The sequence below is a fragment of the Neolamprologus brichardi genome, chromosome 22, assembly GCF_056152115.1.
Source record: "Neolamprologus brichardi isolate AB-2024 chromosome 22, ASM5615211v1, whole genome shotgun sequence".
NCBI lineage: Eukaryota > Metazoa > Chordata > Actinopteri > Cichliformes > Cichlidae > Neolamprologus > Neolamprologus brichardi.
The window spans coordinates 11,996,279-12,015,582 of NC_142124.1; the positions used below are offsets into that span (position 1 = coordinate 11,996,279).

General features: G+C 40.8%; 1 protein-coding gene across 1 annotated transcript; it reads left to right on the top strand.

Moving 5' to 3' along the window:
- The first annotated feature begins 65 nt into the window (after window positions 1–65).
- On the top strand, window positions 66–19,252 carry skic2 (SKI2 subunit of superkiller complex). Its single transcript, XM_006788063.2, has 29 exons — window positions 66–151; window positions 487–605; window positions 1,436–1,557; window positions 1,785–1,902; window positions 2,811–2,925; window positions 3,048–3,122; window positions 3,227–3,280; window positions 3,378–3,535; window positions 5,272–5,427; window positions 5,570–5,715; window positions 7,141–7,287; window positions 7,382–7,466; window positions 7,551–7,657; window positions 7,858–8,004; window positions 8,088–8,184; window positions 8,294–8,506; window positions 8,980–9,090; window positions 9,750–9,861; window positions 9,982–10,100; window positions 10,851–10,982; window positions 11,088–11,225; window positions 11,321–11,425; window positions 12,554–12,683; window positions 12,799–12,925; window positions 14,176–14,386; window positions 15,126–15,236; window positions 16,479–16,697; window positions 17,085–17,225; window positions 18,757–19,252. Exons 1-29 carry the CDS (start codon window positions 139–141, stop codon window positions 18,955–18,957), a joined length of 3,729 nt encoding a protein of 1,242 aa, XP_006788126.1. The 5' UTR covers window positions 66–138; the 3' UTR covers window positions 18,958–19,252.
- Window positions 19,253–19,304: the final 52 nt, after the last annotated feature.

Sequence of the window (19,304 nt, forward strand, 5' to 3'; positions counted from 1 at the left end):
TAAAGAATTTTATGTCTTTGCGTTTCAGTCGAGCAGTTTTTTGCTAGCCACTTCCGCTTGTCAATTTTGGCAACTTCCGTGGCCACTGCAGCAGCTACTTTGTGGCAACTTTTAGCTTTCGTTAACGACTGTGGGGGCATGGATAGACTAAGTACGTTGTGGGTTGTAATTTGTCAAGCCAGCTCCTTAAATAATTATAAATATCTAACTGTATTATGTTTATTTTTGGTTAACTAGCTCCATTGATGTAGCTTATGGTGCTATGGCTAACAGAGTAGCTTCTTTCTGCACCCTCATAAAGCACAGATTTAATATTTAGCTAATCAGCAAGTGAGTGTGGTAATATCCGTTAAGCATTTTCGGAATAAATACGACCAGATAAATGGTTAATTTAACCTGACAGTCTTTTTCTTCATCTTTTTAATACAGCCTGCGTGAATGTGTGCTTGCTCATCCATTCAGACTCTTTATGTTGTCTCTCTACAGATGTGCCCCCTCCGGGACCCATGGATCTGCCCATGTCCCTGCTGGAGATGGGATGCTCTGGCAGGTTTGAGCTTATCACACACCCCGTCCCCGGCCAGCCTTTACCTCCACATAGCACGGTCAGTAAGGAGTAAGATATCTGTTTAGATACTATTTTAGCTAAATTGTAGTCCAATAAATTGATTTGGTCTGTGATACAACCTAATGTAAAGGATTAAGAATTCTTCAACTCAAAGATAATGGCATGCTTCCCGGCTTGTGATTGGAAATCACTGATGCCATTGCAGTGGAGCTTTTCAAGACTAAAGCCCTGTTCCCTTGTATTATGATTATGCACTGTGAGTGAAAACCTACGTAGACCTACTTTTTCCCCATTCTGAAATAAACAAGGGAGTAGATACAGAATCTATTATCTATACATGCATAGTCACAGTGTCAAAACTGTGCACTACAGTCGGTACACATTATTAGTACTGGATTGGACCCCCTTTTACTTTGAGAGCTGCCTCAGTTCTTTCATAGCATGAATTTGCAAGGGGTTGACCCAAAGACTTTAAAATATTTAATTTATTTGTTTCCCAATGAGAATTACTTTAGATACAAGAAACAAAATAAAAACAAAAACAAATAAAGCCAATCCTTGTACAATTGCTTTACCCATACATTTTTGTATTCAAGTCACCTAATCTAGCACATTTAGCTTCTTCAGAACTTATTCAAAGTGATGCTTATTAAAATTTCATATTATCTAAGTGACTTAACATTATGGTTTAGTTTCACCTGAGCTGATTGCTTATATTAAATAAGATTTGATTGTGTTTTATCTTTGGGGGATAGTTAATGGTGTTCATTTATAACTTATGTAAATATAGGGAAATTATTTGACTTGTTTTGTTTATGTGGCTCTTCAGGATGTCTCTCTGATCTCTTTTTTTTTTTCCATCCACAGCTTCCTCACGGGCTTCCTCCCACAAACCTGAACCTGGAGACAGAAGTAGAGAAACAGTTTTTAAGAGACCCTGCATGGCTTCCTATACACGACAAAGACTTTGCCTTCCAGAAGTTTCTCAAGTATTTATGTTTGTTATATTGCTAATTTAAAAAAAAAAAAAAACACTAATAGGCATATTTATTGATTTCACTAAATAATTAAGAGAGTTTCTTGAAATCATTGCTTCCTGAAATCTAACGTGTCTACGGGGGGAAAGTCAAATCTGATATTGTAATTATTATTGGGTTAAAATCAATGTATGTTTAAAGATGTAATTTTTGTGTGTGTGTGTTGCTGTTCTCATCAGGCTCACCCAGAGGAAGGTTGACGTTGACTCTCTGCTCAACTGTTGTCCATCTCCGCTTCACTCGGGACTGTCTGTTGTCAGAGATCCAACCACAGGAATGCTGCTGGACTTCACTGAGGTAATGTGGCAACATTATCCTTATTAAAATAAAATCATTATTGTCAAATCATTATTGAACCTGACAAAGAGTATCTTATTGTTTATAAAAAGTGCTTTGCTGTTTCAGCTTTAAATATTTGTGGTCATTTTAAATATATGGTTCATTTTAATACTTGGATCAACTTCTTTTTTTTGCAGTCAGTGACTGACTGGAGATGCCCTGGCGGGCCTTACTCTCTGAGAAGTTTAATTTGGCTTTTTCAGCCTAAAAATGGTCTCCTTCATATTCTTCAGCATCTCTTTAGGCTTTTTAGTGATCCAGTGAACAGCTACCAAATGCAAGCCCAGTGCTTGGAATCAACTCCAGAGCTTTTCTCTTGTTTAATGTGTCATGGAAGAATGAAGGAACAGGCCTGACCTAGTCATAAAACTGCTTGTCAATCAATTATCCAGTTTCTTTTTAGCCTATGAAATTAGAGGACTGTGTATTAAATGGCTGTAATTTCTTAACAGTTAAAACTTTTGTTAAACCCCTTGAATTAAGCCAAGTTTGCTTTTCAATCAAATCTTGATTGTTTGATTTGAAATTCACTGTGGTTGTGTACAGCAACTGTGTCATTGTCCAAAACTTTGCATGCATATTTTTATACATATTTTTCAAGACTGATTTTATCCATTTTGGGAAAAAAATAGATCTTTTAGATTTTAGGGCCACCTAGATTTAATTTAAAAAACAAAAACAAAAATTTCACAGTCAAGTTGTCACTATTTTCCACTTCTGCTTTTATCTTCAGATCTGGTTGTTCATATTGGAGAGTCAGAGTCTTGCAGCAGGTTATCATTATGGTCCTGCGCATTATCACTGCAATCAAAGGTTGGCTTGATTCATTTCATTTTGGGTCTTTTTGTTTTTTCCCCCACCTGTAGGTGTTACTGGAGGACACCGGTCTGTCTGCAAAGAACTCGCTGTCATTGCAGCGCCAGCCTGGGCCTCCTTCTGAAAGCCTTCGAGGAAGCAACACCAACTACCCGTTCCTCCCTGGTGAGATTCTTTCATTCATTCAAAGCATTTTTTCTTAATGATTTTCTGTATCTTTCTTTAGTTCAGATGTCGAAACCGAGGAGTTTTGTTATCTATTAATATTCTTGTTGTTATTGTCACAGGAGGAATGGAGGAACTGACGCTTGAACAAATCAAGAAGAAATCTGAGCTGGAGGAGGAAATCGACTTTGAGAGTGGTGATTTTTTTCCCCTCTTTTAAGCATGATCAACGTAAAATAAAGTCAAACATATTTTATTATTTCACCTCTTAGAGTTTGAGTTTGTCATTACTCTTTTATAGATTTACTGAAGGTGGCCCCTGGACTGAAAGCTGGAATGGACTTTACTGACAAAGGTTAGAACTCAGACTGTCCCACCCAAAAAAAAAAATACTATATGGTCTAAAAGTAGATGGATTAATGATTTTGTCTTTTTAAAATTGTATCCTGAAGATGCCAAAATAGCGAAGCCAGAGGTCAACCTCATGTCGCTCCTATCTACCGTGGAAGGCATTAGTGGTTTGCAGCTTGAGGAGAAGGAGAAAGACAAAGAAAGTGAAGATGCCCCCAAACTACCAAGAACAAACAGTCTTGAAGACCTGGGCATCAAGGTACATCTTTTATTTCAGATATCTGGTAACTTCAGATTATATTCCCTGAAATGAATGACTGTGAATGATAAATATTAGTGCAATATCTTTAAGTAAATATAGCAAACAGCTTGATTAAAAATGTGAAGGTTAATATGATGGGAGAGGTTTTACATGTGGTCAAATTCGCCTGTGTTGTGTATTGAGATGGTTCCCACCCAGCAAACACTCAGTGAAAAGGAAGTTTTGCCCAACATCTTAATGCTCAGGTTTGGTTCGAAGGTGAAAACTCAGATCTTGAACAAACTTTTTTAAAAAAAATATGGTTGCCGGTTAGCCAACCAGTAGACCTGAACCCAGAACCTTCTTCCTCAAGGCAGCAGTACTACCAAACGTAACTTCTACCACAGTAACACTGTGCAACCCACAGTGAGACATAACACTTTTAGAGATGTCATTTACATGTAGATGTAAAGGGCAAATATGTTTCTTGACCACAGTCATTATACAATCAAACGAATGTCGTATTTGCTTTTTTTAAAAACATACTGCCTGATGTCACGTGGACGTCTGACAACCTTTAAACAAAATTTTGATGTACAGGTCGGGTTTTTTATGCATTGAGCATAATTTAGTTCTCCACCAAAGGAGATTCACCTAAAATGTAACAGAGGTGCCATTTACTCAATTAACTTGAAATGGATTCAAACACACGGAGATCTGTTGAGCAACATACTCTTACATGTGTATCACCAACCCTCAAAAGTCTGTTTTAAACAAGGAGAAACCCTGAAGATTAATTCAAACACAGACTGTTTGAAAATGAATGAAAATTTGAAATATGGGAAGCAAGTTTGGTATCAGGCATGAATGCGTTCTTTTATTCTTTCTTTGAATTGTTCCGAGTACAATGCAATGCAAATTTATTTATATAGCACATTTAAAACCAGAGGGTGCACCAAAGTGCTTCACAGTAAAGAATAAACAGTAAAATGATTACACTGAACAGTAAGTCATTAAAACAAGGTAAAATAGCAAAAACAAACAAAGGCATTAGTAAGTAGGGATAGCGTGCTTTAAAGGACTGAATGGAGTCAGAGGCACGAATGATAGCAGGAAGAGTATTCCAGAGGTTTGGTGCTACTGAGGTAAAGGCACGATCACCCCTAGTCTTCAGATGGTGCCCGGGCTGGGCCAGAAGTAACTGACCAGATGATCGTAAAGAACGGCTGGGAGTATAGAGACTGAGGAGGTCGGTGAGATAGTCAGGAGCACGGTTGTTTAGTACAGTATAATATTCCAGCACTAGATTTACCTAACACTACTGCCCACCATCACATTTCTCTCCCTAGAAATTAATTTTAAAGACCATGACTGTCCAACTAGATTTAGCCCAGAGGCTAATGTACATGAGCTTGTGGTGCTCAGTGAGTTGCAGTTCTTTGTTGTCATAGATGCAGAAAGAAAAGACAAGAGGTAAAATCTGTTAAAAACACTGAGAACAAGTTTAGGGAAATTACTTCTCATCCTTCTCTCCTGCATTCATCCTTTAATTGTGGTGTTGATAAAGCTGTTTTCAGTATTTAGTTCTGATTTTAATTCAGTCTTTTTCCAGTGCAGAATTTGTAAAATAAGTGCTGCTATTCGTGTAGCAGGAAACAGACATTAAAATAAAAGGAAATTGATGTGGGTTAACTGTCGAGTGTTGCTAAATATGAACTGCTCTGAAGCTTTGTTTCCTTCTCCTCTGCCTGCAGGATGCTGCGTCATCCTCGTCTCCTCCAGAGAAAGGAAAAGAAGAGAAATCAAAGCTAAAAGACAACACAGAGGAAAACAAGAAATGGGCCATTCCTGTGAATATAACATCACCCTGCGATGACTTCTACAAACGCATCCCAAACCCAGCTTTCAAGGTTTGGGTTCAACATAACAAAAAATAAAATCCCTTTGTCTTATTTTGATATTTTCACCTCTCTCTGTTGCTTCTCTGAGCACGGCATGTGGTGAGCTGTTAAGTGAAAACCTTTTTCTTTTTTTCCTGTTTCTCTGCTGCAGTGGCCTTTTGAGCTCGATGTTTTCCAGAAGCAGGCCGTGCTGAGGCTGGAAGCTCATGACTCCGTGTTTGTGGCCGCGCACACGTCTGCTGGAAAAACAGTGGTGGCCGAGTACGCCATCGCTCTCTCACAGAAACACATGACGAGGTGTGTATTTGTGCACAGCTCAGAAGTGAGCTAAACCCTTTTTCAGTACAAGCTGTAAGACAGAGGTTGTTCTTGTCTTCAAGGCTGGAAAAGAAGCAAGAAACACTAATGACACGAGACAGCTGTGACTCACAGCTCACATAGTTGTCTGCCGAAGGTGGTTTGATCCCCAGCTCCACATGTCACATCAATGGGCCAGATACTGAACCCCAAATTGCTCCTGATGAAAGTTCTACATGTGTAAAACATGTGCTTCATAGGAATAAAAAAGCACTATATAAATACTTTTTAAATACAAATACAAATGAATACGTTACAAAACCACTGATATCTCTACACCAGGAAGAAAGAAGACAAGATGAACTTAATTAATGTACTTAAAACAAAAGTACATAAATCCCCAGTAAAGAATGGAACAAGCTGGAAATGCTCTGCTATGACATTTTAAATTATAATATACAATAATAATATATAAATAAAATAATAATAAATATCAAATTATGCCATGCTGTAGTATTGTTTGGCCTGGTCACTGCTATACTTAATCACAGTGAGAAAAATCTTAAAAAGGGGTTGTTTATAGTGCTAAACACAAACATTAAGACAGTACTTTTAATCATACCGACGATTCACTCTGTCACCTGAGCCACTGCTGACCTTTGACTCCTGATCATGTAGCTTTGAGGACAGTAAACAAACACAGACAGATCAAAGTGACATAACTAAAACATAAAATAAATAGTAAAAAGTTACTTTTAATATTTTAATAGCAGGAGTCTCACCATTAGGTAATGATAGAGTGGTTATATTATGTTATGTGTTATGTTATATTATGGCTAAGTTTCTTATTTAAGGTTTACTTCAAACTGTTCTGTGGCAGATGGATAACATGACTTAGATTCAAATAAATAAATATTACACCCCAGAATAAAAGCAGCTTTTGATGGCACTTTCACAGTCTTTGTAAATCTGGCACAACCACTGGGTGGCACAAAAGTCAAATACTTTGTGTTTCCAAACATTTACACTGTTTTCCTTCCTATCCAATGGATGGATGATACTTGGTGACTTATATTTATCGACTGGTGTTTGTTTTTTAATTTTTCTATACTTAAAGTGTATGCAGGAATCAATACATTTAACATATGTAACCCTTTAATCTGAAGACTGTTGCTGCTTGGTGTTATCATCTGTTACCTGACAGTGAGGCACGTAACAGGTAAACAGCTGTTTAGTGTTGTGGTCGAACATAAAGTTTTTAATGTCATTATTTTGTTCTTGTTTGGCATTATTAGACTTCACAGTCTGTAGTCTTCTATATATAAATATATATATTTAATACATAATTAGACCTATAACATCCAGATTAAAGTGTTTTTTCTTTGCAGAGGTTTATTTTCCTCTCTCTTTCTTGTGTTTTTAAAGGACCATCTACACATCTCCTATCAAGGCTCTGTCCAATCAGAAGTTCAGAGACTTTAAAAACACATTTGGGGACGTTGGACTCCTTACGGGCGACGTCCAGCTCAGTCCTGAGTCGTCCTGCCTCATCATGACCACTGAGATCCTCAGGTGCTTGGACTGTTTGTTGTAAATATTAGAAGCAACGTATTCAGTAGAGTAAAGTTTCTAGATTGCTCCGTCCTCTCCTCCTCTCCTCTCTCAGGTCTATGCTTTACAATGGTTCAGAGGTCATCAGGGACTTGGAGTGGGTGATCTTCGATGAGGTTCACTACATCAACGACGCTGAGGTCAGGGAGCGCTCCCACGGATTCATTTTTTTCCAGCTGATTTTCGAGGTTAATTGACTTTCCTCTCGTGTTTGCTTTCCTCAGAGAGGGGTTGTGTGGGAGGAGGTTCTGATTATGCTTCCCGATCACGTCAGTATCATTCTCCTCAGCGCCACAGTGCCAAACGCTCTGGAGTTCAGTGAGTGGATCGGGTAGGTGCACCACGCTGACAGCAGCCACTGAGCATTAGAGAGCTAATTGTGGAGTGGTGACAGTGGCTGCAGTCGGTAATTCTCCTTTAGAAATCTGCTCTCGCACAAAACTATTCAAAGCAAGACTTCAGCTTCTGCTATTAATTGCATTTCTCTGTCTCGCCCTTATTATTGTTTTTTTTTTTTTTATTTTACCCCAGTCGTATTAAGAAGAGGCACATTTACGTGATCAGCACACTAAAGAGACCCGTGCCCTTGGAGCATTATCTGTACACGGGGAACAGCACCAAGACTCAGAAAGAGATGTTTCTGCTGGTGGATGCTACAGGAAACTTCCTCACTAAAGGGTACAGCTTCGCCGTGTGGTGCTTCCCTAGTTAATAATTTCTTGAAGTTGTTTCTCAAAGAGGAAGTTGTGTTTCTTGTTCAGATACTACGCAGCCGTCGATGCTAAGAAGGAGCGCACCAGCAAACATGCTCAGTCATTTGGCACAAAAAACACCTCTCAAAACACAACCGCTAGTCAGGTAATTCTCTTTTGTCACTATTTTGCCTTTTGATTTCTCTCCAAGTCATCCTCTTATTTCCTGTTTTCATCCATCTCCCTATTTTTTAATGATGTGCTTCACCCCACAGGACCGATCAGTGTGGCTCACCCTGCTGCACTTCCTGTCCCAGCGGCAGCAGACCCCGGTGGTTGCGTTCACCTTCTCTCGAACACGCTGTGACGAGAACGCCCGCTCGCTGGACTCCATGGACCTAACCACCTCCATAGAGAAGGCGGAAATTCACTCTTTCTTCCAGAAAAGTCTCACTCGCCTCCGAGGAGGAGACCGGCAGCTGCCTCAGGTAACGAGCAGTCAGCAGGGGGCCTGCTTTTCCTCTCCCCCAGACTGTTAATACAGGCTGCTTTCTGAATTGTAATGAATGATAATTTCTTCTTTTATATGAGTATTTAATAATCATCTGGAACAAAAAGCTCCCCTAGGTACAATTTATTCATCATAATAATGAAGGGATATAAAAAGATTTGCTATTTTGATGTGCAGTTTCACTGCAGCATATGCAAAGACGTGGTTAGTTTGCATACACTCAACATGGACATGAAAGAATATGCATAATTAATTTATTTCTGTAAATACAAGAAATTTTAATTTGAAAATGACTGAATCTTTGTGCTTTTTAGGATTTTAGACTTTTCTTAAACAGCGGCTTAATTTGCAGCACACTTAAACTGACTTCCAGTCAAAGATTTATGGTATTTTGCTCACAACAGAACATGTTAATGTAACATTAAACTTGTCGTTGGGGTCTTCTTTTAGATCTTGCTCATGAGAGACCTGTTGAAGAGAGGAATCGCAGTCCATCACAGCGGGATCCTGCCAATCCTGAAGGAGGTCATTGAGATGCTTTTTTCCAGAGGCCTCGTAAAGGTGAGCGTGACTGGAAGTTGAAACAAAGCTATGATGCTAATGTGGCTTGGACCACAGCTGTGTTTGAAATCATGCTTGCATGCTCAGCAACTTTTGAAAATATTGGTGCAACACACACTACAGGATGTTATTGAGATTATTGTGGCAGAGGGAGCAATGCACACATAATACATAAGTATTAATAGTCTCATGAGGGTGCAGATGTTAATCTGTGGTGTAACCACCTGTGCTAATATTGTCAGTAACGCTGCAGTGAGGAAAAAACTAAAGTTATGCACAATTAGCGAATCAGAGAATTCTGTGAAAACAAATATGGTGGTAGAAAAATGTCTTTCCGTATCTTAATATCAAGTGCGTCTTTTTCTTGGAATTTGTTTTCTCAAGCAAATCTATGATGATCAGGTGGGGAAGTATTTGATGGAAATGACTTGGAATTTCTCTGTAATAGCTGTGGTCAGAAAAGCGGATGATGGTTAGTGAGCCTGCAGGCTGAATCTTGGATGAGATGTAGCTACAGGGCTTGTTTTCTCTTTGGAAGAATGAGATCAGAGGAAAAAGAGACAATTTTGTGCTGCAACCCCACCTGTTTGCTACACTCACCTTCATTTGCAAATAAAAATAGCTCTACCAGCTGTCTGCATCTTCCCTTCCTCTCCCAGGTGCTGTTTGCCACAGAGACCTTTGCAATGGGAGTGAACATGCCCGCCAGGACCGTGGTGTTCGACAGCATCAGGAAACATGATGGAACCGGCTTCCGAAATCTGCTGCCAGGTTTGATACTCTCCATCTCAGCCGCCATCACTAATGCTCGCTAGTCCTTGAGGATAAATTGTAGCTGAGGAAAAACAAGCATTTTGAGACCTGTGCTCATGCCATGAACCATATTTTTAGGTGAGTATATTCAGATGGCGGGCAGAGCGGGCCGGAGAGGTTTGGACGCCACGGGCACTGTGATCATTCTGTGTAAAGCTGGCGTTCACGAGATGGCGGATCTGCACGTCATGATGCTGGTGAGGGCCGCAGCAGGGTTTCATTTCATAACATCTACCTGCCGCGTGGGTTTATACATCGTTCCACTCAAGTCTCTCGGTACCCATCTCTCCACATCTAAAGCAAAGCTGCACCGCTTGTTTATTTTGGCTGTGATTCAAGGAAGGTGTTGCACGCTCCGTTATTCATTTAACATTTAATTACACAGTTGAGTGGGCTATTTTAACACAGTCTCCCTCTGTGCCAGTTTGAAAAGCACTGCTTTGGGTTCAGTGTGGAACTGAAACACAAATTGTGTTTTTTATCCTTTTTTCTTTCATGGATGCTTTACTTTCTTTTGTAAATGTAGAAAGCCAGAGCCTCCTCTTCTACAGATGGTGCAAAATTAAATATGCTGTGGTCTTTTTCACAATATTTCTGGACTTTTGAGGCTGATATTAATTTTTGAGATGTACAGTGCTGTGAAAAAGTATTTTCCTCCTTCCTATATTTCTGGGTTTGTTAGTTTCTTTTTTGCATATGTTTCATATCATTAAACAAATCCTAATATTAGGCTAAGATAACCCAAGTAAATACAAAATCTGCTGGGGTGAGATCAGCCATACGCTGGGTGGTGTGGCTGTAAGCAATTACAAAGTGGTACGCTTTAAAAAAAAAATCAGTGGCGCCAGTAGATGAATTGGAATCAGAGCAGTTTTGATTTTCTAGCTTTAGAAAATGGTTTGCATCCCATTTCTGTGCTGACTCTTCTTCCTGTGTGTCTCCCTCAGGGTAAGCCCACCCTTCTCCAGTCCCAGTTCAGACTGACTTACACCATGATCCTCAACCTGCTGCGAGTCGAAGCCCTCCGTGTGACCGACATGATGAGGAGGAGCTTCTCTGAAAGCCACAGAGATACTCAGGTAACATTTACAGCTTCATTGAATTGTTGCTCTGTAACATTTTTCCTGTCTAAGAGCAGCTGAGAAATGTCTCTTTTTCATCTTGTCTTGCTGCTGCTGCTGCAGACCCACGAGAAGAGGATCAGCCAGCTGAAGCAGATGTTGTCCGCTGTGCCCTCCGTGGACACAGAGGGCCAGCTCTCTGACCTGTTGCCTTACTACCACACGGTCACCGAGCTGAAGACAACCACAGAAGCAGTCCAGGTAAACTCGCACATATTCAGAATCACGATTACATTCATACAGCTTTAATCAGCTGCTTGTTTACCTTTATCATTTCCTCCCCGTCTCAATCTCAGCACGCTATTCTGGAGTCTGTGAATGGGCTCAAGGCTCTCTCAGTGGGTCGAGTCATTGTGGTTAACAACAAACAGCATCTCAACGCCTTAGGAGTTATCCTACAGGTAGGTGTATATTCAGTGTGGCACCCAACCACAGCTATTCTGTGACACCAGGACTATTTGGGGTCATATTACCTGTTTCAGAGCAGATACTACTTGTGGACGAAGACGGTTTTGTGTGACTGTGGATACATAAGCAATCAAACACTTACCTGATTGTGCTGTGCAAAGGATAAAAACCTAAAGAGGGGCTAAATCTTACATAGGATTTATTTCCTAAAGAAAAGAATAGCTTATTTGTGTAGAATTATGTAACAGTGGCAATTAACAAGTGAAATAAATAATCAGATTTTGTATAAAAATGCAAACTAGGATTAAAAAATGGCTGATTATTGAGCGAAAAGTGAAAGTTGCTAGTTTGATGCATGTTTTAGTATCATTAATTCCTCCAGTGAGATGAATACACAGAAAGTAAACAATAACCTAAAATCATCCTGTTTCAAATTCTTTGCTCACACAAATAAAATTTAAAAAATTGATACCAAAGACGTTGTTTTGCCTAAAAAAACAAATAAAACAAAACTATTAATCAGGCTCTTCAGCTCTGTTGTTTTTTTTCTAATGAAGTTTGTGTTATTTATAGGTTGCTTTGGTGCTTAGATGTTCAAAGTCAGTACATTACTTTTGCTCAAATTAAGGCTGAGGATCTGTTCTTTGAAATACCCGTGTGCGGACCGTATCCTATGTGCTGAGTTTGCTCTCCGTTGACAGTGGCTACTGCCTATTAGATCAACTCTGGGCTAAAGTGGAGGAATTAGTTGATGAACATTGTGGCAAAAGGAAAATGGGAAAATGTTACGGACAGTGAGACAATCAGAAAGTGATACAGAGTCACAAAGAAGAATTTTTCTTAAATAATATTGTCAGCAATGTTGAGCTATTTAACAAGTCTCCATCTGAGCTCTGTGCCCAGTCTCTGGTCTCACTGGTGAGACAGGTGACATAAAAGCTGAACGGGTCACCAGTAAAAGAGGAAATACATCCAGACGCTCATTCTCAGCAGAGGGTGGTGTAGAGTTTCTGCATCACCCAACCTGCATGTGTTCGGATTGCCACTGATCTCCCTCATGTGTGAACAGTGTATCGTGTCCTTTCTCCCGTATCATTCTCTGACTTTTCTCTGTGCGTCAGGTGTCCAGTGACTCTGTGAACCGCACCTTCACAGCCCTCATCATCTGTGAAAAGGGCAACGAGGAAGGAAAAGGCAACGACAACGCCGCTCTGCCTCACCTCCACAACACATCTCTCTTCATACCTGAAGGTGGGGCGGTGGGGTTAGCTGCAGATGCTATCCAGCTCTGTGTGATCGCTTTCACGAACCACTTTTCAATTATTTGATGTAATTAATTCCCTGTTTTACCTTTATTGTTCATCAGGCCCCTGCAGCCACACGGTGCAGAAGTTGAAGCTTCAGGATATCTCAGCCATCACGGTGAAAACCCTCAAAGTGATTCCAGAAAGGATCATCGATAATTACAACAAGAGGCAACAGCCACGATTCAAGTATGCATTTGTTGTCTTTGTTGTGATTTAAGAACTTTATTTATTTTTCTAATGAGGATCCTATTTCAGAGTAAAATAGATGGTAAAGTGGGGTTTGCATTATAGCAGGGCATCCTTGTGACCTCTCAGGACCTCGCTGACCAATAGATGACAGCATCACACAGCTGTTGCAGATTTATTTGGTGCACATCCATAATGTGAGTCTCCCATTCCACCACATCCCAAAGGTGCTCTGTTAGATTGAGATCTGGTGACTGTGGAGGCCATTTGAGTAGAGCGGACTCATGCTCATGTTGTAGAAACTAGTTTGAGATGATCTGAGCTTTGTGAAACAGCGTGTTATACTGCCATCAGAAGATGGGTCATAAGGGATCACCATGATCAGCAACAATGTTTAGTTGGTGCTAAGAAGCCAAAAATGTGCCAAAAAAAATATCTCTCACATGCTTTCATGTTATATACCCCAAATTCTGACCCTACTATGTGAATGTTGCAGGAAGAATCAAGACTCATTATACCAGGCAACATTTTTCCCGGTTGAATTGTAACCTCAGTTTGTCACCTGCTCCAAGGTTTTAATAAGTTGCCCATTCATTGGTGCTCTTCTGCATACTTTGGTTGTAGTTAGTGGTTATTTTAGTTACTGTTGCCTTTCTATCCACCTACAGATGGTTGTGTGGGAAAATCATGGGAGACCAACAGTTCTGAAATACTTAAACCAACAACCATGTAACGTTCAAAATCACTTTAATCACATTTCTTCCTCATTCTGATGCTTAGTTTGAACTTCAGCAGGTTGTCTTGACCATGTCTACATACCTAATTCCACTGAATGTCTGCCATGTGATTGGCTGATTAAATGTTGGCATGTAATATGTAGCTGAATAGGTGTACCTAATGGAGAAGCAGGTGAAAAAATATACATTTGTCTGATTCTGTTGCTGGTTGTGCTTCATAATTACATATCTTTATTGATTTTCTTTAGTATTTTCTTTTATTTTTAGCTGGTTTTTACTGTGTTTTTTGTTCTCTTATGAAAGCGACAGTACAGATATTGACGGGGTTTACAGGGAGAAATGAAAAGGGCCTCATCACTCTACCAGATGGATTACCACCTTTTCTTTTTTGTCACTGCTATAGATTAAAAATATCTGGCCTTTTTTGTTGTTGTTGTTGTCATTTTCTTGCATTTCTCAGATCAGTCTACACTGTCAAGCTAAAAATCTTCATCACTTCCCTTTGTCCTTTAGGCTTGACCCTCCTGGTCAAGCCATCTCCACGGCGACACAGGAGCTGCTTCGATTGGCAGAGGCTAACCCCAGCGGCATAGCAACCCTTGACCCCGTCAATGACCTCCAGCTGAAGAGCGTTGATGTGGTGGAGGCCAACATGAGGCTCCGTGTGCTGCAAGACAGCCTCAGAGATTTCAACTGCATCCACTCACCCATGTTCGGAGAGCAGGTGTGTGTCTGTGTGTGTGTGCGCGCGACAGTTTTTAAAATATGCTGCAATGAGAAAAGTGTCTCAGCCCGAGTGTTTGCTCATATAGAAAGAAAATCACATTTATTTTGTGCCACGGTTTCACATCTATGCAGCTAATTAACATCCTTACATAAGACTGGCCCCCCTCTTTCATAGCATCTCTCGTTTCTCCCTTCTCACAACACCGCCAGCTTCTTTTTATCCTTCCAATTTTTCCCCCCTCTTCTAATTTCACAATAATAACATCAAACTCAAAAACCAGATCTCTGCTTCTGTGCCGTCTCTCCTGTCTTCCTGGCAGCTTCATTGGGGAGATAAGATGCAAGAATCTGAGCTGACTGCTTCTATAATTACCCATATAGGCTCATAGCTGCAGCTCATCACTGTCTCACAGGCACAGCGTGTTATTTGAGCCACCAATACACACACACTCTCTCTCGTTACTCTGCAAGATAACAAGCTCTTACTTGCAGTATCAGTGTCTCCTGTTATCACTGCACATTCACACTTCCTTATGTCTTTATTCAACCTTGTGGGTAATAAAAATTGGCAGTGCGGAGATCGTCCTCAGTGGTTCAAAGCTGCGTTAGCTAAAAACGCGTTAATGAGAGTACAGAAGTTTTTTATTATCTTCTTCTCTGTTGAATTCACTGGATTTAGGCCAAGTTCTGCTGTTTCATTTCTCAAATTGAGTATCCTGTGTGTCTGTGTGTGTCAGTTTGCTCGGATTAAGGAGAGGATGAGCCTGCAGGAAGAGCTGGACCAGCTCCTCTTCCTTGTGTCGGACCAGTCTCTGACTCTGCTGCCAGAATACCACCAGAGGATCAAGGTTTGGATGAGAGTCTTTATCCTGACGTGTTTCTGTCCGTTGGCAGAAAAATGAATCACCGGCTATTTTTATAAGTCAGTCATTTACTGAGTAAAAAAAAAGTGTAAAGACCTCTCGGTTGCTTCTCAGGTTGGAATATTTTCCTCTTCGTCATCTTCCTGTGTGATCGTAGGTCTATGAATTCTTGAATTTAGACATAAAAATGTTCCCATCACAATTTCCCAAAAGTCAGAGTTTGCTTAAATGAGGTTTTTGATCATCTCAATAATTCCCAAGACATCAGAAGTTTGCTACATTGTCCTGAATTTGAGTCCAGATGGGATCTGTGCTGTGTTTGTCTCTAATAAAAGCATAAAATAGGTGAAAAAAATCTAAAAATATTTAATTTGGAGACAAAGAAAGGAGCTAATATTTAAAAATTATCTTAATGAACTGATCGAATTCTGTCTGTTATGCTAACAGTGATGCTAACAAGCTGTTTATTTTTGCCATTATAGAATTTGGTACTAACATGCATATGTTTGCTATTCAACACTTAAAGCAGACTACCCGCTGTGCTGTTTAAATTTCACAAGAGAAGCAAAATTCATCCTCCAGGTGGCGCTTGAGGAAAAAAATTCTTTAAAAGTGACAAAGATTCACCGCCTCATCACAGAAGAGGAAAAAGGAGAAATACTTCATTCTTTATTTATCCCAACAGTTGAATCAGTAAATCAAAGTACAAATGTTATACAATGCTACTTTTGGCTCCACAGGTGGAATCGAACCAGCACATCTGGAATTGAACCAGCAACTTGCTTGCCAAAGAAATGTGGGACAGCCCTAAGTATTATATATTAAAGAGCTGGTATGAGGCAGTAAACGAGCTCAAAGCGTTCAGCTGCACGTTCAGTAATGGTGCACACACTCGGCCATTTGCATGAGCTCTTTGTCAGGTGATGGAGGATCCAGTCATCCTCATCAGGACATTGAACCAATAAGGAACTCCCTCAGGCTCCCTTTGCAGTAAAATGTCTGGGATTGCACCATCTTTCAGTCACAGCTAGTGCAATCCCTCCACATTTCTTCTTACTCCTCAAATTTCATATCAGTGAGATTTTTCAATCTGGACTCAAGTTGTTGAATGCTTGACATTTTTTATCTGCTAGCATAGTTTCCCAGGTTTTAGTAGCACTTTTTCCTTCAAAACTCCACAAAAATAAACAAACTCAGAGGTTTATTTTCCTCGCCGGCCTCCCTCAGGTCCTTCAGTCCCTCCAGTACGTCGACAGCAGCGGGGCAGTGCAGCTGAAAGGCCGCGTAGCCTGTCAGATCAGCAGCCACGAGCTGCTGCTGACGGAGCTTCTGTTCGAGAATGTCCTGAGCCCGCTGGCGCCCGAGGAGAGCGCCGCCCTGCTGTCCTGTCTGGTCTTCACTCAGAACACCCAGGTGGAGCCGCACATCACCAACACGCTGCAGGAGGTGAGGAGGCAGAGGAGTTTTTTTTCCTTGTGACTCACTCACACACAAACACTCACGTCACATGACACTGTGCACATTTGATGAACAACGTCCCGCAGGAAGGACGGCGAGGGCACGTCACCTGACTCCCCCCAGTCACTCCCTCACTTTTAAATCACTCGCCGAGTCTTTTTCTTAAACACGAAGGAGCTTTATGGCAGCCTGAATTAGTGATGACTTAAGTAGCAGTGCAGACGCTAGAAGAGCAGAAGTACAGCGACGTGGTTTGTAAAGCAGGTTCATAATGTCCACACTGAGAGGCGGGAGAGCGAGTCACTTGTACCTACATGATCAAATCCGGCCACCAGCTGAACTCAGCATCCTGATCTTGTCCTTTTTCTCTACCAGGGCATCGAGCAGGTGAAGTCGGTGGCTCAGCGCATCGGAGAGCTGCAGCGGGAGTGTGGGATACCGCAGACGGCCGAGGAGTTTGTAGGCCAGTTCAAGTTTGGCCTCACAGAGGTGGTTTACTGCTGGGCCAGGGGAATGGTGAGGTTTAACACTTTGTTGGGCTTTATTTGACCCCAGTCACACATTTTGGTGAGAGGCAGTATGTCTAAGAATGTGTGGGAATGACTTCACTGAGAACAGAGGAAGTAAAAGCAGTTTTCAGTCTGCTGGGGCTCTTGAAACAGGTGAGCGTGATCCTCTTAAATCCACCTAACAAGTCATCGGGTCACAGATGGGCTGTTCCTCTGCTGAGACGAGAAAGTGTAACGCATATTAATATTAATCCACCAGCTCTTCCTACCTGATGAGTACATTTAGCCCCAAACAAGGAGGGAAGAATCCAGATTAAGACAACACTCAATGCCAGATGACAGAGATTACACTTTAATCCCTGCTGTTACTGGGACTGGTGATATTTATAAGATTATTTATTTATTTTTAACCCTTTAAAGCAAAAAGGAATAAAAAAAAATACTATCATTTGTTCCTATTACATCAACATTCCAGTCTTCAACCTATCATTGACACCTGGATTTGGCCTCTTTCTTCCATTTTTCTCAACACTGTTCCTCCTGAAGTCTTATCATGTGACTCAGTTTCATAACTGCCATTCATCTTGCGTTGGAGGATCCAGTTTTTGTCATTTCTTTGTGATGGATTTCTTACAGACTGCTAACAAGATTTTAAACAAATACATGACCCAGTAATGTGGCAGTTGCCAAATTAATACACTCCTTGAACTCTACAGTCCTAGGTTAGAGCCAAAAGACATTTACATTTACTCCAACATGGCTGTTTGCAGATTCAGACTTGCTTTTAATTCTGGGTGTTGACAATAAGTGTTATCAAATCTTACAGAATTAACTGTTGTCTTCTCAACATACGCAACCTCAGAAATATTCTTACACAACCCCCCCACCCCCATTTCTGGTTACATGTAGCATTTCCTCTCCATCAGTTGTTGCTATAATGTAGATACTACTCTATTTCTTTGAAATGTTGACTCCACTTTTGTCCTCTGAGCTTTACTTCTTTACTCAGAAGAACCCAAGATGATTTTTTTCTTATATGAAAATTGTTTTAAACTTTTTTTTCTGATTTGCAGAGCGGTTAAACAGCATCACTGGTTTATTTTTGCAGGTCTTTGTACTTGCCAAAGTAAAAGTAAAGCTCAAAAACAAGCCCGATCATTCAGTTGCAAACAAGGACAAAGATTAGAAGACAAGTAGTGTGATTACTCAAACTGCATGTTGTGAACAATCATGAGAATTTAAACACTAACTTCTCAGTTTTGGCTTCAGGTATCAGGATTTGTGGTTCTTAAAAAAGCTCATTTTTTAAAGCTGCCTGCAAATTGAATCACGTTTTTATTCATCACATGCAATTTAATATTACAAAATATAATGAGTTTATCACTTTATGTCACCCCAGACAGAGTATCCTGGAGTACCAGAATGTTACCATAGAAACTGTCTCCTTTCTTTACTTTATGAATGGATAAACTTAAGATGTGATTCGTGCTGTTAAAGTTTCCTCTTCGTAACTCACCACCTCCTCTGTCCGGTCCCAGCCCTTCGCAGAGATCGCCCTGCTCACGGACGTCCAGGAGGGCACGGTGGTCCGCTGCATCCAACGCCTGGACGAGGTGCTGAAGGAGGTGAGGCAGGCCGCCCGTATCGTGGGAGACTCCGTCCTGGGGAGCAAGATGGAGAAGGCCTCCTTGGCCATCCGCAGGGACATTGTCTTCACTGCCTCCCTGTACACCCACTGAAAGGTGGCAGGAGGGGGGAGGTGTGCCTGAAGCCAAGTGCTTTCTTTGAGCTGGAGGGGTGAGGGAGATGTACAGGGAGGAGATAATTGAGGCAAGAGTGTCTTCACATGTTTGGAGCTGAATGTGCCTACAAAACATGTTGTTTACATATAAATTCTTAGCAGGATGGAGGGACTTGTTTTAATCAAACGGACCAAAGTGCAGACTGTGAGGTGGGGGTTGGGGGTTGCGTTGTAATTTATTGTACAGTAATAAAAAAAAAATCTCTATTCAAAGCCTGCCTTTGTTTGTTTGTTTGCATGGGTCTATTCTTCTGGGTTTCTTAACTACAAATCTGCCATCATGTG

Excerpts from the sequence above, each read along its gene's own strand:
- skic2 (XM_006788063.2), top strand. Across the intron at positions 5,716-7,140 it reads TCACAGAAACACATGACGAG|GACCATCTACACATCTCCTA; the intron begins GTGTGTATTTGT and ends GTGTTTTTAAAG. Across the intron at positions 14,387-15,125 it reads CACCCATGTTCGGAGAGCAG|TTTGCTCGGATTAAGGAGAG; the intron begins GTGTGTGTCTGT and ends TGTGTGTGTCAG.